The 17,274-nt window shown below is 39.3% G+C and overlaps 1 protein-coding gene across 4 annotated transcripts in view; it reads right to left on the bottom strand.

The window, feature by feature from the left end:
* The window catches only part of DNM1L (dynamin 1L), a 36,016-nt gene extending 29,728 nt beyond the window's left edge, over positions 1-6,288 (bottom strand). For 3 of the 4 annotated variants that reach the window (XM_014881597.2, XM_014881598.2, XM_088165687.1), the window contains exon 1: positions 6,033-6,263. In XM_014881597.2, coding sequence (XP_014737083.2) covers positions 6,033-6,134 — 102 coding nt within the window. In that variant the 5' untranslated portion in view covers positions 6,135-6,263. Of the gene's footprint in view, positions 1-6,032 lie in introns of all 4 variants that reach the window. The other variant, XM_088165688.1, reaches the window with a different exon arrangement.
* Between the last annotated feature and the right edge of the window lie 10,986 nt (positions 6,289-17,274).

The following is a 17,274-nucleotide window of genomic DNA, read 5'->3' on the forward strand; positions in this document are numbered from 1 at the left end:
TATTACAGGACAGCATAAGAAAATAGAGGCAGTGATGTCAGAATTCCATATGACTTCTGGAGTGGCACAATGCAAACATTCAAGAATGACAGTAAGGAACTGTGAAGTTAAGAGAGACTTCTCAATGAGACATAATAATTCCTGAAGAGTTCTATTAAGGAAAGCAGTGCATCTGGCTTTGACATCTGAAATGAAATGGTGGCAATTCTGCAGTTTCTGTCATACAAGAAGTATAAAAGTCCTGCTGGTAAATCCTGCTCTTGGCAATACTACATATAGAATTCCTTAAATTTTCATTCTGTCATTGGGAAATAAAAGCTAACGCACTTGTGCTGGGATCTCATCCACAGGAATATTACCCACATTGGTGTTTTAAAAAGTTATTTGCAGTAGCCATCCTAGAGGAGTTCAGCCCGCTAAAACTAAAGAGCAGCAGTACTTATTTTTCTTTCCTCATTTTGCAAATACAAATTATTCTGGAATAAAAGGTGAGTATACATACAATTTCAGAGCAGCTCCATTAAGGAACGCTTTGGTTGGAACAGCTATTATAACAACTATTCAAACTAAGAATGCCCCAAGCTAGGCTGGTTCTAAACAGCTAACAAATTTTAAAATTTATTTACTAATCAAAAAAGAATGTTAAAGCTATAAGCAGGCCAAATGAATTCTTTTAAGACATTGTTCGAAACAAAATAACACTTCTAAAAAAGATGCAAAAGAGACAACAGGCTGTTCCCAACTTGAGAAAGCAGTAAAACCTGCCTAATTCATTACTCGTTGCAAAATGCATGCAAGATCTTGTCCAGACTACAAGACTGTTGCTCCTGCAGGGCATTCCCTATTTACTTGAATAGAGAGCTCTCCTGAATAGGTCAGGGAGAGACTCGAAGTAACAGGAACTACCTCCACATAAAACAGCTTATAGTAGTAAGGAATGCCAGAACTGGTAGAGATCAGTCAAAATTCTTCAGAAACCCCACATTTACACCATATCTAACGGTAGACACATGCCAAACAACACCAAATGCAGCAATGATTAAGAGATGTTTTCTTTCTCAGTACATCAATTCCCAAAGCCCTCCAATAATTCACTTAGGAAAAAAAAATGCCTCATCTAAGTAGAAAAACAACTTGCAGACTCTCAGTTAGAGAACCGTGGTATTTGAAGATTCACATTTGCAAGCCAGATATCTTGACCTCACATAGTATTGTGCATACTGCTATATTAATGACTTGCAGTAAAGTGAATCAAAACAAAGCCAACTTGCATATTCATATTTTAAAAGTTCTAAACAACAGGATTATTAAAACAAACCCAAACCCCAAATCTCTAAGTTAGTCAACCTTCTGGCTACCACACGAACAAATCTTTTCCAAGAACCACACAACCATTTTCTCTCCAAATTGTGAAAAACAAATGCCTGTGCTGTCTGTTTTAATACTCTTCCCCTCCATCTTCCTGAAAGTGTTTTCTTTGCACTGTGCCCCCTGGACAACATACAAGATTCTCCTGGTCTAATTAAAATACTGGTTTTCCTAGAAAAAAACCTGCCAAACACAAGACAAACAGGACCCTTGAAGCAAAACATCAAAACAAAACAAAGCATATAAACAAAACAAAAAAAGAAAAGCACAAGACTTCTTTATCCATATCCTTCTACAACTGTGAATTCTGTGCAGATTCTCCACTCTTCCAAAATAATCAGGCATTTGCAAACAATAAAATTAATTTCTTCTTCTAAATGTTGTTTAATAACGCTTTCATATTAAGAATCATAAAATGCTAAAATGCAGGATCAAGTTATTAGACCTATCATTTTATTTTAATTCATATCAAGTCTGCAGATAGAAACAGTGAAAATGCCATCCTTTCCATCACAGAAATCTTCAGGACCCAAAAAGCTCAGCCGTTCAGAAACACAGGGAGCACATCAGAGAAAAGAAACAGCACAACACTAAATGTTGTTTGCACTATATCATATCAGCAGCAACATTTATATTATGTCTGGTCAATGTAATCAGCTAATTAATGTCAGCCTCACTTTGCTGCTTGTCTGAAACAAACAGCAGAACAGTCAGGGCAGGATTTAACCAGAGCAAAGGATGGCAAAAAGGAAAACAGTTATACCCAAAATCAGAGACTGTAAATGCCAGATATGAAAACAAAGAAAAAAACAACAAATGAAATCAGGAAGTTTGCAAAACATTTGGGAGAAAAAACAAACTGTCCCCAGCCAGCACAGATGCAATGCTCTAGTTACATCCTCCATTCAAATGTACATAAAAATGAATTTTTGGATCTGCTTGAATTGCCAGAAAAGATCCTTGGACAAAACAACAACAAAAAAGAAAATCAAAACAAACAAAACCCCACAAAAATCAAACCAACAACCCAAAAAGAGAGGAGAGAGGAAGACACGGCTGTGCTTGGCATGGGGTTTTCCTGGTTGTTTGGTACAAACTAGTTTCCTTCACCTCAAGCTGGCTTTTTGCCAACACAACACAGGCTACACTGAAGGAGTAGTGTGGCTTAAATTTCTGTTCCTGTGCCAGGGACTCACAGAAGCTCTGCAGAGCACCTGAAGTTTCAGACCAAGGTGCCAGTCTCTCTCAGATGGGATGCTTTGATAGCATCTGCTGGATTCATCTCCCTATCCCACTAGCCAGGACTGGACATTACCTTCCCACTGCTGTCAACTTCTTAACAGCCAAATTAGCATTCCAACTATTTATCTTACCAGAATATAATCTTATACATATTCAAGTGATCAGGCTGTGACCTCAGATCAAGAAACTTTCCACCTTGCAGTAAAAAGTGGTTTAGCATTAGCATCAAACATGATATTTACACCAAACAGTAAAAAGAAAAAAAAAGAAATGTTATGCTCATCTATGAACCAATCCCAGGGGAACATCCAACAGAAGTCTATACTAAATACCGCAAACTACATTTCCCCATTTAAAGTCTCAAAATGGCATTGAGAGAAGACTGAGCAAAAGTACTCTATAAATGTACACATGAAAGGACACTCTCACTTGGGAATTCCATCAGTTGCTACATGAATTTCACTACAATGCCTCCATTTCAATTAACATCACCATGTGCAAATAAAGCCCACAAGGTGTTTTTATAATGTCAGTATTAGAAGAATTTTGCTACAAAGCTGACACCAGAGTTTGTATATAACAAGGATGATGACTACTAAAAATCCCAAACATATTCCAAGAACTAATGGCACAAAAAATAAAGAAAGAAAATTCATTTTTTACCTACTTCTAGGCAGATATTTGTTGTCTGGTTTATTTTCTTAAATTTATTCTAAATCTTTTGCCTGCTTTGGTAGTGTATGCATTTCATTTTTGTGATACCACCTATCCACACAGAAGGCCATAATTAACCATATTACTTTTCTTCCCCTTGCCTCCTTTTACAGTGGTTTTAATGTGTTTGATTGAGACACTTCAATACCACCTTTACCACTTTATGTATTTTACCCTATACAAATACAGTGCACAAAGCATTTGTATAAACCAGAACACTGAGTATTACAGTATTGAACAAATATTTTTTATATCATATTCCTAATCTGGACGCCTTTTTTTTTTTTTTTTTTTTTTGCAATTCAGTCATACAGTTCTAAAAATGGAACTGGAATACTGAATTGGGGAAAAAATAGAACACCGATCTGGGAATGGCAGCAAGACCCTGAAACAGTGAAGAAAAACTGGCAGTCTGAAGGTGTCCTCCGAGTTCTACCAGCACAGCCCCCAGTTCTCTCAAATGACCCTGCACTAGGATACAGAAATAACTTGCACAATATTTATGGTGAGAATGAAAAGGAATTCTCATATGGCTGAGTGGCAGAAAAGCCCCTACAAGTGCAAAAGGCCATCTAAAGGTGCAAAATTTACTGAGAAACAGTTTGCAATTAGCACCAAAATGTACCTAGAAAGAGGAAAAATTACAGCATTTCAATTGCTCAGGGCTCAAGGGAGGTAGGAAATGTATCCCAAACAACAGAGGTGGGGGAAAGGGAACATGGGAAACAGAAAATATTCACAGCTGAATTAAGGGTTACAAACAGCTTCTAGTTCTACACACTCTAGAAAAGAAAGAATTAACTTAATGTACAGAATGAGAAGCAGAGAAAGACATAAGCACAAAAAAGCAAAAGGGTAGATGAGAGAGAAAAATAAACAGAAAACTACTTCAGAAAGCATCTTTGCTCTCCTTGCTGAATATGTAAAAAGGTCATTTAAAAGAAGCAATTGGCAAATTGGAAGAAAAAAACGTAACTCAATTAACAGAGAATTACAGAAGCCTTAACTGGTAGCATTTGCTTCCTACAAGAAAAATGGAGGTGAAAAAATTCAAGACTGTTTATTGTGAATATTATTCAAAGAAGAAAAAGCAAAGACAGCATATGCCAGTGGGCTACAGCTGTGTGAGCAAACTTAAAGGCCACACAGCACTTCACAAAGAAACAAGATTGCCTGAAATGCACATGTTAAAAAAAAAAAAAAAGGAAGCAAGGTATCAGCAGCAAAACGATCAGCTCTAAGGCTATATCTGACACATCTCCAGAAATATGGTCCCCAATAAACTAACTTCAAATTAATATATTAATAAAATTTTATTTAAACTAAAATCAATTGCATTAAATAACCATCCACGAAAATACTATGTAAGTAAAAATATTTTTTTCTTCCAACAATCATGACTAAAATAAACAAAAAAAATACCAAAATACAGCTTGTTAGATATTTCATATATATTTTTTTCTGGTGTCCACAAAGGACTTTGTTTTGGCATGATAGGAAATTTCATGCTAATTCATGGGGGTACATAAATATCATGAATACAGCACTGAATAGATATTGATACTGATGGGGAGACTACTGAAGGAAAATACATGTCAATACTGTTTTAACTCACAATATTTACTTATGGAAAGTATTTACACCTAGGAAAAGATAACTGAGACAGAGTTTAAAAGTTGTGGTATTTTGAAAAGTACCACATCAATGCATTTCATAAAGTGAAACTGGAAAAAATACCTTTTTAATCTTACACAGAAAAATGTTATTGCATTTGCATATACGGCTGGTGTTTTAAATTTTTAATAAAAATCCTGAGAAAAGAGTACTTGGTATTAAAGTCTTTGGTGAGTAAGCTATTGTCAAGGAGCACAGCACATTCAATAGATATTTAAATTCCCAGAAACAAATGAGAGATCCATTAGCTTCAAGTTTTACTTCTGTTTAACACTTCATCTTCTACTCCCTTGTGACTGCTGCAGTGCTGGTCAGGCATGTTCAGCTGCCAAAAGTTCTGCTGAAAAGCAGCATCCCATTTGAGGAGATACGAAAGGGTCTGAGCCCAGCAGCATTAAAGGGGTCACACGCACGTGTTGCAACTGTTGCAGCCAACAGTCGCTGGCCTCGCCTCTCACCTTCCCTCTCCATCACCAGCTAAGACAAAGAGTCCAAGGGCACAAGAGCTCGGAGGAAATGACAACCATCTACGCCTGCAAGATGCCGTCCCGCTACCACATCCCTTTTATTCGGCTCTCACTGCACGGCCGCCGTCGAAGCAGAGAAGTCAAGGACCGAGCAGCGATGGCGGTCACGCTGACGCACCGGGGCGGCTGCCGCCCCACGAGTCCCCTGACGCCAGCCGCACCCGCGGTGTGCGGGCCGGAGCCACGGGAGACGGGGGCACCGGCCCTCCCCGCAGCCCTGCGGAGCTCCTCGGCCGCTCGCACCCCTGGAGAAGCGCCGAAGGGCGGGCAGGCGGGCGGCGCACGAGGCGCTCCCAGCGCAGCCGGGGTGAGGCAGCGGAGCCGCGGAGGGTGTGCGGAGGGGACGCGGGCACCGAGGGCGTCCCGCCCGGCCTCGCCTGCCGCGTCCCTCCGTGCCCTTGGCGGAGGCAGCAGCCGGTCTGCAGCGGCGGAAGCGCGATGGACACCCCGACCTTGCCTTCGGGGCAGTGAATGCCCGTGCCCCCGGTCCGGCCCGCCTCGCCTCACCTGCGTGCCTACCACCACGATCTGCGGCAGCTGGATGATGTCGGCCCCCACCGTGTTGAACACGTCTTGCAGCTTGTTAATGACGGGGATCAGCGCCTCCATAGCGGAGGGCGAAGGGACAAGGCGGGCGAGGCGTCGGCAGTCGATGGACGCGACGGGCACCGGCGGCTCCCTCAGCCGCCCCCTGCGCCTGCCGCCATCGGCGCCGGCCCCCGCGCACGGCCCGGCCCCCGGCAGCCTCTGCGCGCCCGCCGCGCGCACTGGCGCCGCCGCCGGGCACCATGGGAGTTGTAGGCTGTGGGGGCTGCTGGGGCCCTCCCGGGCCGCGCCCTGTTCGCGGAGCACAGTGGGGTTACTGCGATCTTGTGTCACAAGACATTGCCAGGTTTTATTACACAGAACCACAGAATCAGTGAGGCTGGAAAAGACTTCTGAGATCATTGGGTCCAGCCTGTGATTGAAAATGTCAACTAGACCAAGCCACCCTCCAGTCCTTCCTTAAACACCTCCAGGGACATTGACTCCACCACCTCCCGGGGTAACCCATTCCAATGCCCAATCACTCTTTCTGTGAAGAAATTCTTCCTAATGTCCAATCGAAACCTCCTCTGGCGCAGTTTAAGACAATGTGCTCTTGTCCTCTTGCTGTCACCTGGGAAAAGAGCCCGACTCCCCTCCTGGCTATGGCCTTCTTTCAGGTGGTTATAGAGAGTGATCAGGTCCTCCCCGAGCCTCCTCCAGGCTGGACACCCCCAGCTCCCTCAGTTGCTCCTCACAGGATCTGTGCTCCAGACCCTTCCCCAGCTCCATTGCTCTCTCCGGGCCAGCTCCAGCGGGTGCTGGCATCCCGTGTGGGGCAAGCCGGGCTCCATCTGCCCAGGGACATCACCAGGGAAAGGTGCTGAGTGGCAAATCGCCAGAGCTTGGCAGCATCTGCTGTCACAAAGCCAACAGAGCAGGAAAACAAGGCTGCTGAGGCAGGGAGGAGGCATAATGGAGATTGTTTCTGGGGGAGATCTGCTCCTACAGACTGTACAGTGAAAGGAATATTCTTCCATTTCTGTTCACATATTGAGAATTGCAATGGACACATGTAGAACAGCTATATTTATTCTGTTTGCTTTATTGTGGATTTTTTTTTTTTTTTTTTTTTTTTTTTTTTTTTTTTTTTTTTTTTTTTTTTTTGCTGTGAGACTCTTGGATAATCATCTGAAATTCTGTAACTTAAATGTGTAACAATAGATCAGGTTGAGGTGTGTCAGGAAGTGGGAAACTGTGAGATCTAATACTCAGCTGTGTTATAAAAAGAGATAGAATGAAACCAGGACATGACTTGTGATGCGAGATCACAACAAATAAGCCGTCTCATCTTCAAATGTCTTTCCGATGAGTGCATCTGCTGAAAGATAAATTATGAATATGCTGGCACTGAGTTAATTTGGACTTTGTTGTTTCTTGTAAACAACAGAGTAAAAAGGCTTCTGAAAGTTTCAAGTTTTGGATGGCATTAGAATTCTTGTTCTCTACAAATTAGTCTTTCCCAGTCTTCACGTCTTGAAACACTCAAATGTCAAAGGAAAGAGCAAGGATATGTGTTCTTATTTGTACATCTTTTCAAGAAAGTTTCTCATTCTTGGTCAAGCAATTTCACACTGTTTGTCAGAGGGATAATATTTTGTGATAAAATATATAAATATATACCTTCAGCAAGGTCCTGAATGGCTAGTGAGGACTTCCTGTCATACAAACATCACCCAGTGGTTTCAACCATTATCTCTCAGCATCCTGCAGCCAATGGCTCCCAGAGATCATTAATACAAAAAGGCCATTTGGCATCTGCCTCTCCAGCTTCCAGGACAAAAGGAAATGTTTCCCTGACACAGCAAATAATCTTTTTAAAAGGTTTGCTGTTCTCTGTCAAGGCTGATCTCCTCTCCTTCCTTTAGTCTCTGGAAGGAAAAGAAGGAAGGGAAGGAAAAGAAAAGAAGAAAGGAAAGAAAAGAAAAAAGCATCCCAGTTGCCGAGGACAAGAAGCTGCTGGCTCCCAATGAAGATAGATAACACTAGCTTATTTGCCTATGCAAATCTCTTTTGTCCTACCACTTTTATTTTGCCATATGACCTCATGGACACCCCATGAAATGGAGAAAGTGAAACTTGGTTTATGTCTTAATTTAGACCACAAGTGAGAAGTCTCAGCAAGAATGTAAAACTGGAAGAGGGTCAGAGAAGGATAACAAGGATGATGAAAGGTGTGGAACAGCTTCTATATCAAGATCACTAAGAAAGCCAGGAGCCTTCACTCTACTAAAGAAATGGCACAGAGTAGCAAGGACCAGAGGTCTGTGTAATCATTGGCAACCTAGAGTGGGTGAAAGAAAATCAGGTTTCTTTCCTCCTCCTTCCAATAGAGACATTTTGGGAATATCTAATGAAAGCAAGAGTCAGCTCAGAAAAAAACAGACAGTAGCCCCTTATGTGCTTTGGTGACCTATTGAGCTCCTTGCCAAAGGATGCTGTAGACAGTAAAACTTTAAATTTATTCAGATGCTGTATGGATTAGTTTAAGAAGGAGAAATGCATTGCATGTATAAAACCAGATTTGTAGGGATCAAATCTAGCTGGGGCTGTTTCTGAGCTGACAATGCTTGCAAGCCAGGAGAGCAGCATGCAGAAGCACTGTACATGCTCACCCATTAGCCTGTCCCACTATGGCTATTCTTAGAATTTTATCAGTGTAATATTTCAAAGAGCACACAGAGGAAATATCAGTTGCTGAACCAAGTTGAGACAAGCCAGCTTGCCCTGCAGAGATGTTGAAAGTCCTGTCAAGGGCTGTATACACCAATGGAGAAGCACAGTGGAGACAGAGGAAGTAAATTAAGGAAGAAATGCAAGAAGAAAGTACTAAAGAAGATATAAAGCTAAGAAGCATCAGAATGCTAAGTTTTATGCATGTTACATTTCTGGCTAAAAAGTGAGAGCCAGAAATACCTCTGCTATGAAGTGTCATGGCCTGCACCAACAGTTACCTCAGCCCTATTGAGGACTGTGCCAAAGCAATATTTTAACAAGCAATGGTTATCTGTAGCTTTAACCCTGAATTTCCATGGCTGACTTACATTGTACTGAGCAAGAAACTCAAAGATCTGATAAAGGCAATAGTAGTCAGACTGGTTATTTAAGTTAATTGACATGAGGACACAGGAACTGCCACACCAAATGTGACCTGATATCAATCTACTTCAGGACCTTGTCTCTAAACCTTCCAGCATCAGCCCTCTGGGGAAAACATAAAAATGCAGTAATAAGATCTTTTCATACCAAAACTGTATGTTAAATAATTTTGATATTGCTTTGAGATCTGAAGGAGACAGTTCAATATTTCTTCTATGTTACTGCAAACTAGATTGCTTTATTTAACATATAATAGAATTTTGTCCCATCACACTAAATTCTTGGCTCCAATGACAACCTCTGGTAGTAAATTTCATTATCTAATTATATATCATACAAAAAATCAATTTGGTATGAGTTTTGTATTTGTCATCTTCTAATTTCTATCTAAGCCTCCTTGGTTTTATGTTTGACATCAGGAGAACATTTCCAGACTTTCTTCTCCATGACATGAATTTCTTTTTAGTTTTGCATCATCATTTGCTTCCATTTTTCTTTGACTGCTGAGTCTTTTTTTATTGGCATACTGATAGTAATGGACAAGTCATTTGCCATTTAGTTCATTTTTGCCAGACAAGGCAACCACAAACTAGCACCTCAGCAAAGCATATTTCCTGACATCCTCTTTTGTCTAGAGAATTATTACTGAAATATATCAAGTATGTAATATAGCATTTATGCCTCATACTGTCATAGTACTTCTTATTGTAAAAACACCATTAGCAAAATACTTCTATAAATTATTCCTCATTAATGTCACCTTTTGGAATGGAACCATTCAGTACCATGCAGCACCATGCAGCAAGTATATGGGTCTGGCAGAGATCAGATTTGATGTGAAGTCAAATTGAATGGTGTTTCTGTGTTCTCCAGAGCAACCTTGTCACAGATGTAACAGTTTCTTATACCAGACATCTTCATTAGAAGATGATAAAAAGAAATTTCTGAATTCCCTTGACAAAATGACATTTTGTTTGGCTGTTCTACACAGATCTCCCAAGCTGAGAGATTCTAAATCTTGTTTGTTTGTTTGTTTGTTTTTCTAGAAGCAACAGAAGGCAGAGGTTTGAAATCCATAGTCCAGGAATTCTGCTTACTTGGCAAAGCTAGCTCTCCTATGTGCTTCAGCTGGCTGTAAGAAGTCATACTGCTGATAGGAATTCCTGAGTGTGAGGAAGGTGTTACTTGTGCTGACGCCCAGTCTCTGACAAAACAAAGTTATTCTGGGGCAGGGATGCAACTTTGCTGGACAATATGAACTAAACAACTGAGAGTTCCTTATATTTTCTTAATCTGAACACTGAGAAGTTATTTATGAAAATCTACTGGAAGTTTGGGGTGTCACACGACTTCTGTTAAAACTTGCTTGTGAAACTGAAACCAGGTTTCAAGTAAAAGGATGGAAGAGCAGAGGTCAAGAGCCATAAGGCAAGCATAACAGTCGAACCTTATAAATCAGTAACAAAGCCCAAGCACTTTGGTATTTGGAAGACATCAGCTTTTCTCACGGGGCCAATAGAGATAAAAACTTAAGTTGGAGATGAAAGTAATCTCTGTATCCTAGTGGATTGCTGTACAGCAGTGCTCTTTCCTTGCTGCAGCTGCAGTGTCCACTTGAAATAAACACAATACTTAAACTGTTGCTTCAGTAAAAGATTTTCACAACCTCAAAGGTTTGCAGTTCAATTTTCATATGAAGACTTTTTATGTTAAAGGACCAAGATATTGGGAATAAAGGCAATAAGCTCCTGTCCGCTATCAAGTAAGTTTTTGTTTTATTGCTAAACAAAATGCACACACAGCATTCAACTGAGGCAGCATAAATAGAAAAGAAAAAAATATTACCCCAACCAAACTTTACCTCAACCAAAACTTGCTGGTATTCAGGAGGAATTGAGCTTGTATCTTCTACTTCTGGATCTTGTGGTTAAATAAGACCATCTCCTGTAGTCTTTTTAAGGTAAAATAGTATGCCAAGAGGAGCATTTTTTATTTTTATGATACAAATTTTCTTGTGCACGCTGCTTATGATTGGCACAATTTTAAGTTGGCAATGTAACAATTGAGCATATGTGATTTACAACATCACACCCTGCATATAAGAATAATGATAGCAGACACTTCATGTCTCACCTGCCCTGCTTTGCTTTGCAAAGATTCATCTTGAAGCATAGGGATGCAGGTCTTTCCATGTGAAACACAACTGTAGGATGCACTTCAGCTAGTAAAGGGCCTTCAGTTAAGAGGACCAACTTAGTGCTAGTCTGAGATCAAATTCCAAAACACAACATAGCTAAGGCAGGCGTTTTGCAAATGCTGTGTCCCTGAACCTCGGGCTGTAAGATTTGGATTTACTTTGCAAGTAATATTCAAGTAAGACAAAACAGGTAAGGCAGGCAGTTCTACAGCTAGGCATTACATCTAAATAGAACTACAATGAAATCCTATCTTCTTCCATCACAGGTTCATTAATTTGATTTTACATTGAGAGAAGGGTCCTCTATTCAGTAGCAGTCAGAATCTAAAACCCATTTCCCCAAAGCAAAGGAATTTCCCCTTACCTAGAGTTTGGAAAAGTGAGTCAGGCATGCAACGTTAAAACATGTTCAAAAGAGAGCACAAACCTCCAGCCTTTTTTCCAAACACAAGCTCACAGAATCAGAGGTACAGTGTTCAGTGAACTCAAGAGAGAGTTCATTTCTGTGTTCTCCATTCAAGAGTGCTGTGACTGCCTGGCCCCCAGACAGGGTAGGAAGGGGCAGAAGAGAACATGAGGCTACTAGAGGCCAAAATGAGAGTAATCCCAGATTCTGCTCCCAAAATAATCTCCATTTCTTTAGCCATGTGTTATTTCAATATTACATATGTATAAATCAAATCCAGAAACCACCGAAATCTGTAAGTTAAATAAGTAGTATTCAGTAAAATTAATACGAAGACATTTTGGGATCTAGAAACTCATCTCACCCTAGATGCCCAGTTAAGGATCTATTCCATTAGGAGATGCTTCCAACAGCAGAAATTTCCTTCATTTAGCAAACAAAACTGGCAAATTTGGCAGTTGAAATTATTTATGAATTTTCTTGGTAAGATCTTGATTGTTGGAGGCCATGTCAACTCTGACTGGGGCAGACAGCACGTCCTGCTCATAACACCCAAGCACTGTGCTTTTGAGAGAGACACAGCACCGTGCACCACAGAGGTGGTATTCCTCAAGGAACCAAATTCCACAGTGTGCATCCTGACTTACCACGAGAACCAGGTCTAGTGAGGCTAAATATTGCCATGGCTGCCTGGTGCACAGGGCCAAGAAGGTAAGGGGTGAACAGCTCCCAAGTAAAATGGTCACAATCATAAGGATCCCACTGCTTGTCCATTAGACATGCCACAGGACCCTCCAGAGCAATTTATTTAGAGCAAAGCAGCTCCAAATACTGCATTTGTCAAAGGCTGTTCTGCCACTTCTCTCATGTTAAGAAGTTAATGCAATGCCAAGAAAATTCCATGGTAAGGAGGCAGTATTAGTCAGGCTCTTCGGGAAAGCCAGAGGAGGCAATACCTTCTTGATGGGCTCTGGACAATTTGCTGCCACGTAGAAATATCAGTGCTTATTAACCCTGCTGATTTAAAGGAATTAAGTAGGACATGTGGTGATGCATTTCCTGTAATTTGAGTTTTATAATTATTATATTTATTTCTTATTGAAGCACATTTTTAGGGTAAATGCTATTACTTTGTCTCTATGCAGAAGGCATTGCATTGTGCTTAACGGGGAAAATGAGATTTGGAACAGAGTTAACCACAACGTAACAAAAATCAGAAAAATCAGAAAGTTACATAAACAGAAAAGGAAGCATTAGTCTCTGTGTTTCATCAGTGCATATTTCAACTACTGCTTTGTTTGTGGTGTGTGCAAAGAGAAGATGTAGAAATGAAACAAGAATTCTTGCATGCAACTCTTTCCAGTCAGGAACTACCAAGTACTACAGTAATTTTTCCTGTCTCTGTTTTGGGAGAAGTGTTTTCTGCAACATTGTGCCCACCTGCAGAAAAATACCAAGAATAAATCAGATACAGTCAAAACAGGTTTAATGTGTGCAGATGATGGAAATCAGAGGAACTGCAACCAGTTTTGGTCTGTCAAAGGACACATCCAGTTAGTTACCTGATCATTTTTTGGTTTTCAGCATCACTTGAGTTCAGCGCATGAGATCATGCTGATCACTTAGTATTGAGTAATACTAAGAAAGATTTGAGGCTATGCTGAACATTTTCCTTTATTTCTGCACTTTTCTATGGGGATGGTAGTACAGAAATCCATAAAGCACTCATATAATGTCCTGGTCACATTCCTATTACAGAATTCTGGACCAAACTGTGCAGGATTGCACAGTTTTTATCTTTCCCATCTAGGATGTCATAGCATTAAATGTACCCTTTATAAACTCAGAATACAACTTTCATCAACTTAGCAGTACTTGTGAGTAACCAGCAATTCAGCAAATTAGATACCAGTGTTCCAAAACAGGTCCTCACTGTCACACACAACAAGTTTAAAGATTTAATCAGCAAAATGAACAGTAGGTGGACAAAAAAAAAGTCAACTAACAATACTTATTTAATGATGCTTTTATTTTACAGGATACAAATTTCTGTTCTTTTTAAGTACTCAGCATGGATTAAAGTGCTTAATTTTTACAATTCTTCACCCACCTTAGGATCAGATATACATATAATACATAAAATATGTACAATATCTTCACCTTTTTTACATTCATATATTTCTTAACCATAAAAATGACGACTTACATTTGCACAACTTACAATGTCATTTGTATTTTACCTTTTTAGTATTCACTTTATTGCAAAACCGAAACAAATTTACACTTCTTCCAATTATTATTTCTTTTAAGAAATGTTTTTGCAATTAAAATCAGAAATGCTTCCTTAATGAAGGGAAATTAATGTGTATAGCCTATAATTCTGATGTCGAACATTACAGCTGATAAAGCTCCCACTAAAATTAATGTATTCATCTGCCTTAAAGGCTGCAGAATAGAAAATAGACTGCTAGAAAAAATAATATTTCTATTGCAAACTATTCTCTACATGCAACAAATTTGGCTTAAAAATACCGGGGCACATAGATGCAAAAATGCTTTGATATAGTTCCCTCTTTTCTGAATGTTTCTGTCATAAATACTTAGTGAATCTATGAGGATTAACTATAAACAGAAGTAGGTTGGTGTTATGCAGTGGCTGAAAACATGTTTTATTGAAAGAAATCTGCTTGAGTATTTTGTGAAAAAACACATTCTACATTCACTTATGCTAGGAAGAGTAAGGGGTGAAACAAAATGCCATAGTTTATTCTGGGAAGAAATTTAATCACAAGGTTTCAAAGGAAGCTGATTGAAATACCTCACTGGAATTAGCATGTTTGTGGGGGCTTTTGCATTTGTTTTTATAGGCTGAAATAGCAAATATGCCACAATAGCAGATCTACCTCCATCATTTTCTGGAAAGCATACTTAACACAGTCATTATACATTCTATGTTTAATGCAGCACAGTGTATTTTTTGATTGCAAAATACTGCTTGAAAACAAGTCATCTGAATAATAGTCTCAAATATATAAATACACATATATACATATACACACATACATATGCATATGTGTATATACACACGCATATGTAATAATTAAATTAATCTTATGATCTCTTAAAGGAAAAGGATTTAGGAAACAATCTGACGAGCAGATTAAAACTCCTATCTGAGGAACATACTACAGTCCCATGAGTCAGAACCAGCTAGATAAATTCCTCACACCAACAGTGCCACAGAATAGAGCAAAAAACATTAACCCCATGTATTTAATTTCAGATTTCAAATAACAGTACACCAAAGAGACGAAAAATGATGCCCATTTCACCAAGGGATTTACCTTAAGGATAGTCAGTTCTGCCACACAATTATTTCTCTCCAGTCATTTACTTTTGGATATATATTTCCAGTTGTTTACATTCACCTTTGCATCAATTACCTTCATCTGAAGTTCACCTGAGCTCTGTGACTCCAGGTGAGACCTGGTATCTCAGCAGCTCCCAAACTGGTGGAAGTTTCATCTTCCACAAGTGTCCTTATATAATGTAAGGCAGATTCTATGTGAATTTAAATCACTGAAGGTATAGCTCCAGCAGGCCTATGCTAGTTTACACCAGCTATATGGAGAAAGACCTTTTGTTATTGCTTAGGATTATTTCTACATGGAATATTTATTTCTTTGTGAAAGTCTTTCCTTCAGTATAAGAAATAACTCTCTTAATTTTATTTAATCTTTCCTTGAAATGAAAAGGTGATGATTTTTTATGCTAGCTATGTGATAAGGAGCCCAAACAACCTGTCAAATGTTTCCACATCTTTCCCACCTGTTTTAATATATATATATTTTTTCCTTCTGACTCCACTTGGAGGTCTGTGGAGCATACTTCTATAATCTCACCTAAATTTTACTTAGGTGGTTAGTGTATTTACTCTATATTTAATCAGTGCCTTGCCTTCATCCATAACTTAAAATCATGAACAATAAAAATCTTCTTTTCTGTGAAAGGGAGTTAGAATCACTGAGATTTATAAAGCACTTTGAGATGGTTTTGCATAAAAAGGTGCTGCTATATATACACGCAATTAAAGTGGTTTAATTTTGTGCTCCAAATAGAAGAGAATGTTTTGTACTCTCAATATCTATTTTGCACATATAAGTTAAATACACTTTGGAATAAACAAAACTACTCGGCATAAAAGAATTTGAAAATACTATGTAATACAGGTTTCATAGCAGCTCTTCAACTAAGCAGGAGTACCTGATACCAAATGATAATTTTTAGAGAGTCTGGAGGAATGGTGCAACATGCAGATATCATGATACACTATTTTCCCATGTTAGGGGGAAAAAATAAGTAATTTCAAAAAATATATTGCTATGATCCAAAAATATGAATGATAAAATTAAGTCTTGTTCTCGCTGAACACATATAAAACCACTAAAATAACTTTTGATCTGATTTAAATCACATAGAAGAGTGATCACTTTTAAAGTGAGAAACAAGCATTGCTTGAACACAAGAGTTGCAAAACTTAAATAATTCAGCAGAACCATTCACATGCATTCATGCATTATGAATGAATGCTTAGTTACAGTTTATTCCTTACACAAAGAGCTTTATGCTCACAAATTTAATGCCTTTTTTCTTTTCCGTGAAGAATTTAAGAATTTATTTCAAATAGGAACAGCTTCTACCTTGTTAGAATGATGGCTTTAATTTCACTGCTTTTGTCATAGTTCTTAAGCAACAGCACCTACAACTTTGTATTTGTTCCTCTGCAGTCATAGTTTACAATTTAAAGTTTGCTGTTAGGAGGGCTTGTCTGTGAAGAACGAAGACAACAGGGTGGTTACATTTAGAAGCAATTTCTCCATCTTCTCATGTCCTTTAATATTGGTAATACATACTTTTCCCACAAAATACACATAGAACCATGTATTTGAGTGCCAAGGCATTCTGACTCAGAAGAGAACAATTCTGATCAAGCAATTGATTATGAGAACATGAAATGGGTTTCACTAAGATAAATAAAATATCCTGTGCTATATAAAATTTAATGGCCGAGAGCAAACGTGAAGCTAACATCCAAACAAACAACTCCCGGTGCTAACTTCATTTCAGATTGCTTATGCCCAAATGCAGGGCTTTGTCTGGGAAATGCTGCCATTCAAGTAGCTTCAACTACTCAATACCACTATAACAATAAGGCAGCACAGAAACTGCTGCTTCTCATCACTTAACTGGAATGGGGCTTCTTACCTGGCTAAGAATTAGATTTGCAGGAGCTTAGAAAACAGAATGTACTACACAGCACCAAGTTGCATAGGATGCTGACCTGCTGGAGGGCAGGAAGGTTCTGCAGTGAGATCCACACAGGCTGGATCAATGGGTCAAGCCTGCTCTAAGAGGTTCAACAAGGCCAATTGCTGGGTCCTGCACCTGGGTCACAACAACCC

This window comes from Sturnus vulgaris, chromosome 5 (genome assembly GCF_052056855.1).
Source record: "Sturnus vulgaris isolate bStuVul1 chromosome 5, bStuVul1.hap1, whole genome shotgun sequence".
Lineage (NCBI taxonomy): Eukaryota > Metazoa > Chordata > Aves > Passeriformes > Sturnidae > Sturnus > Sturnus vulgaris.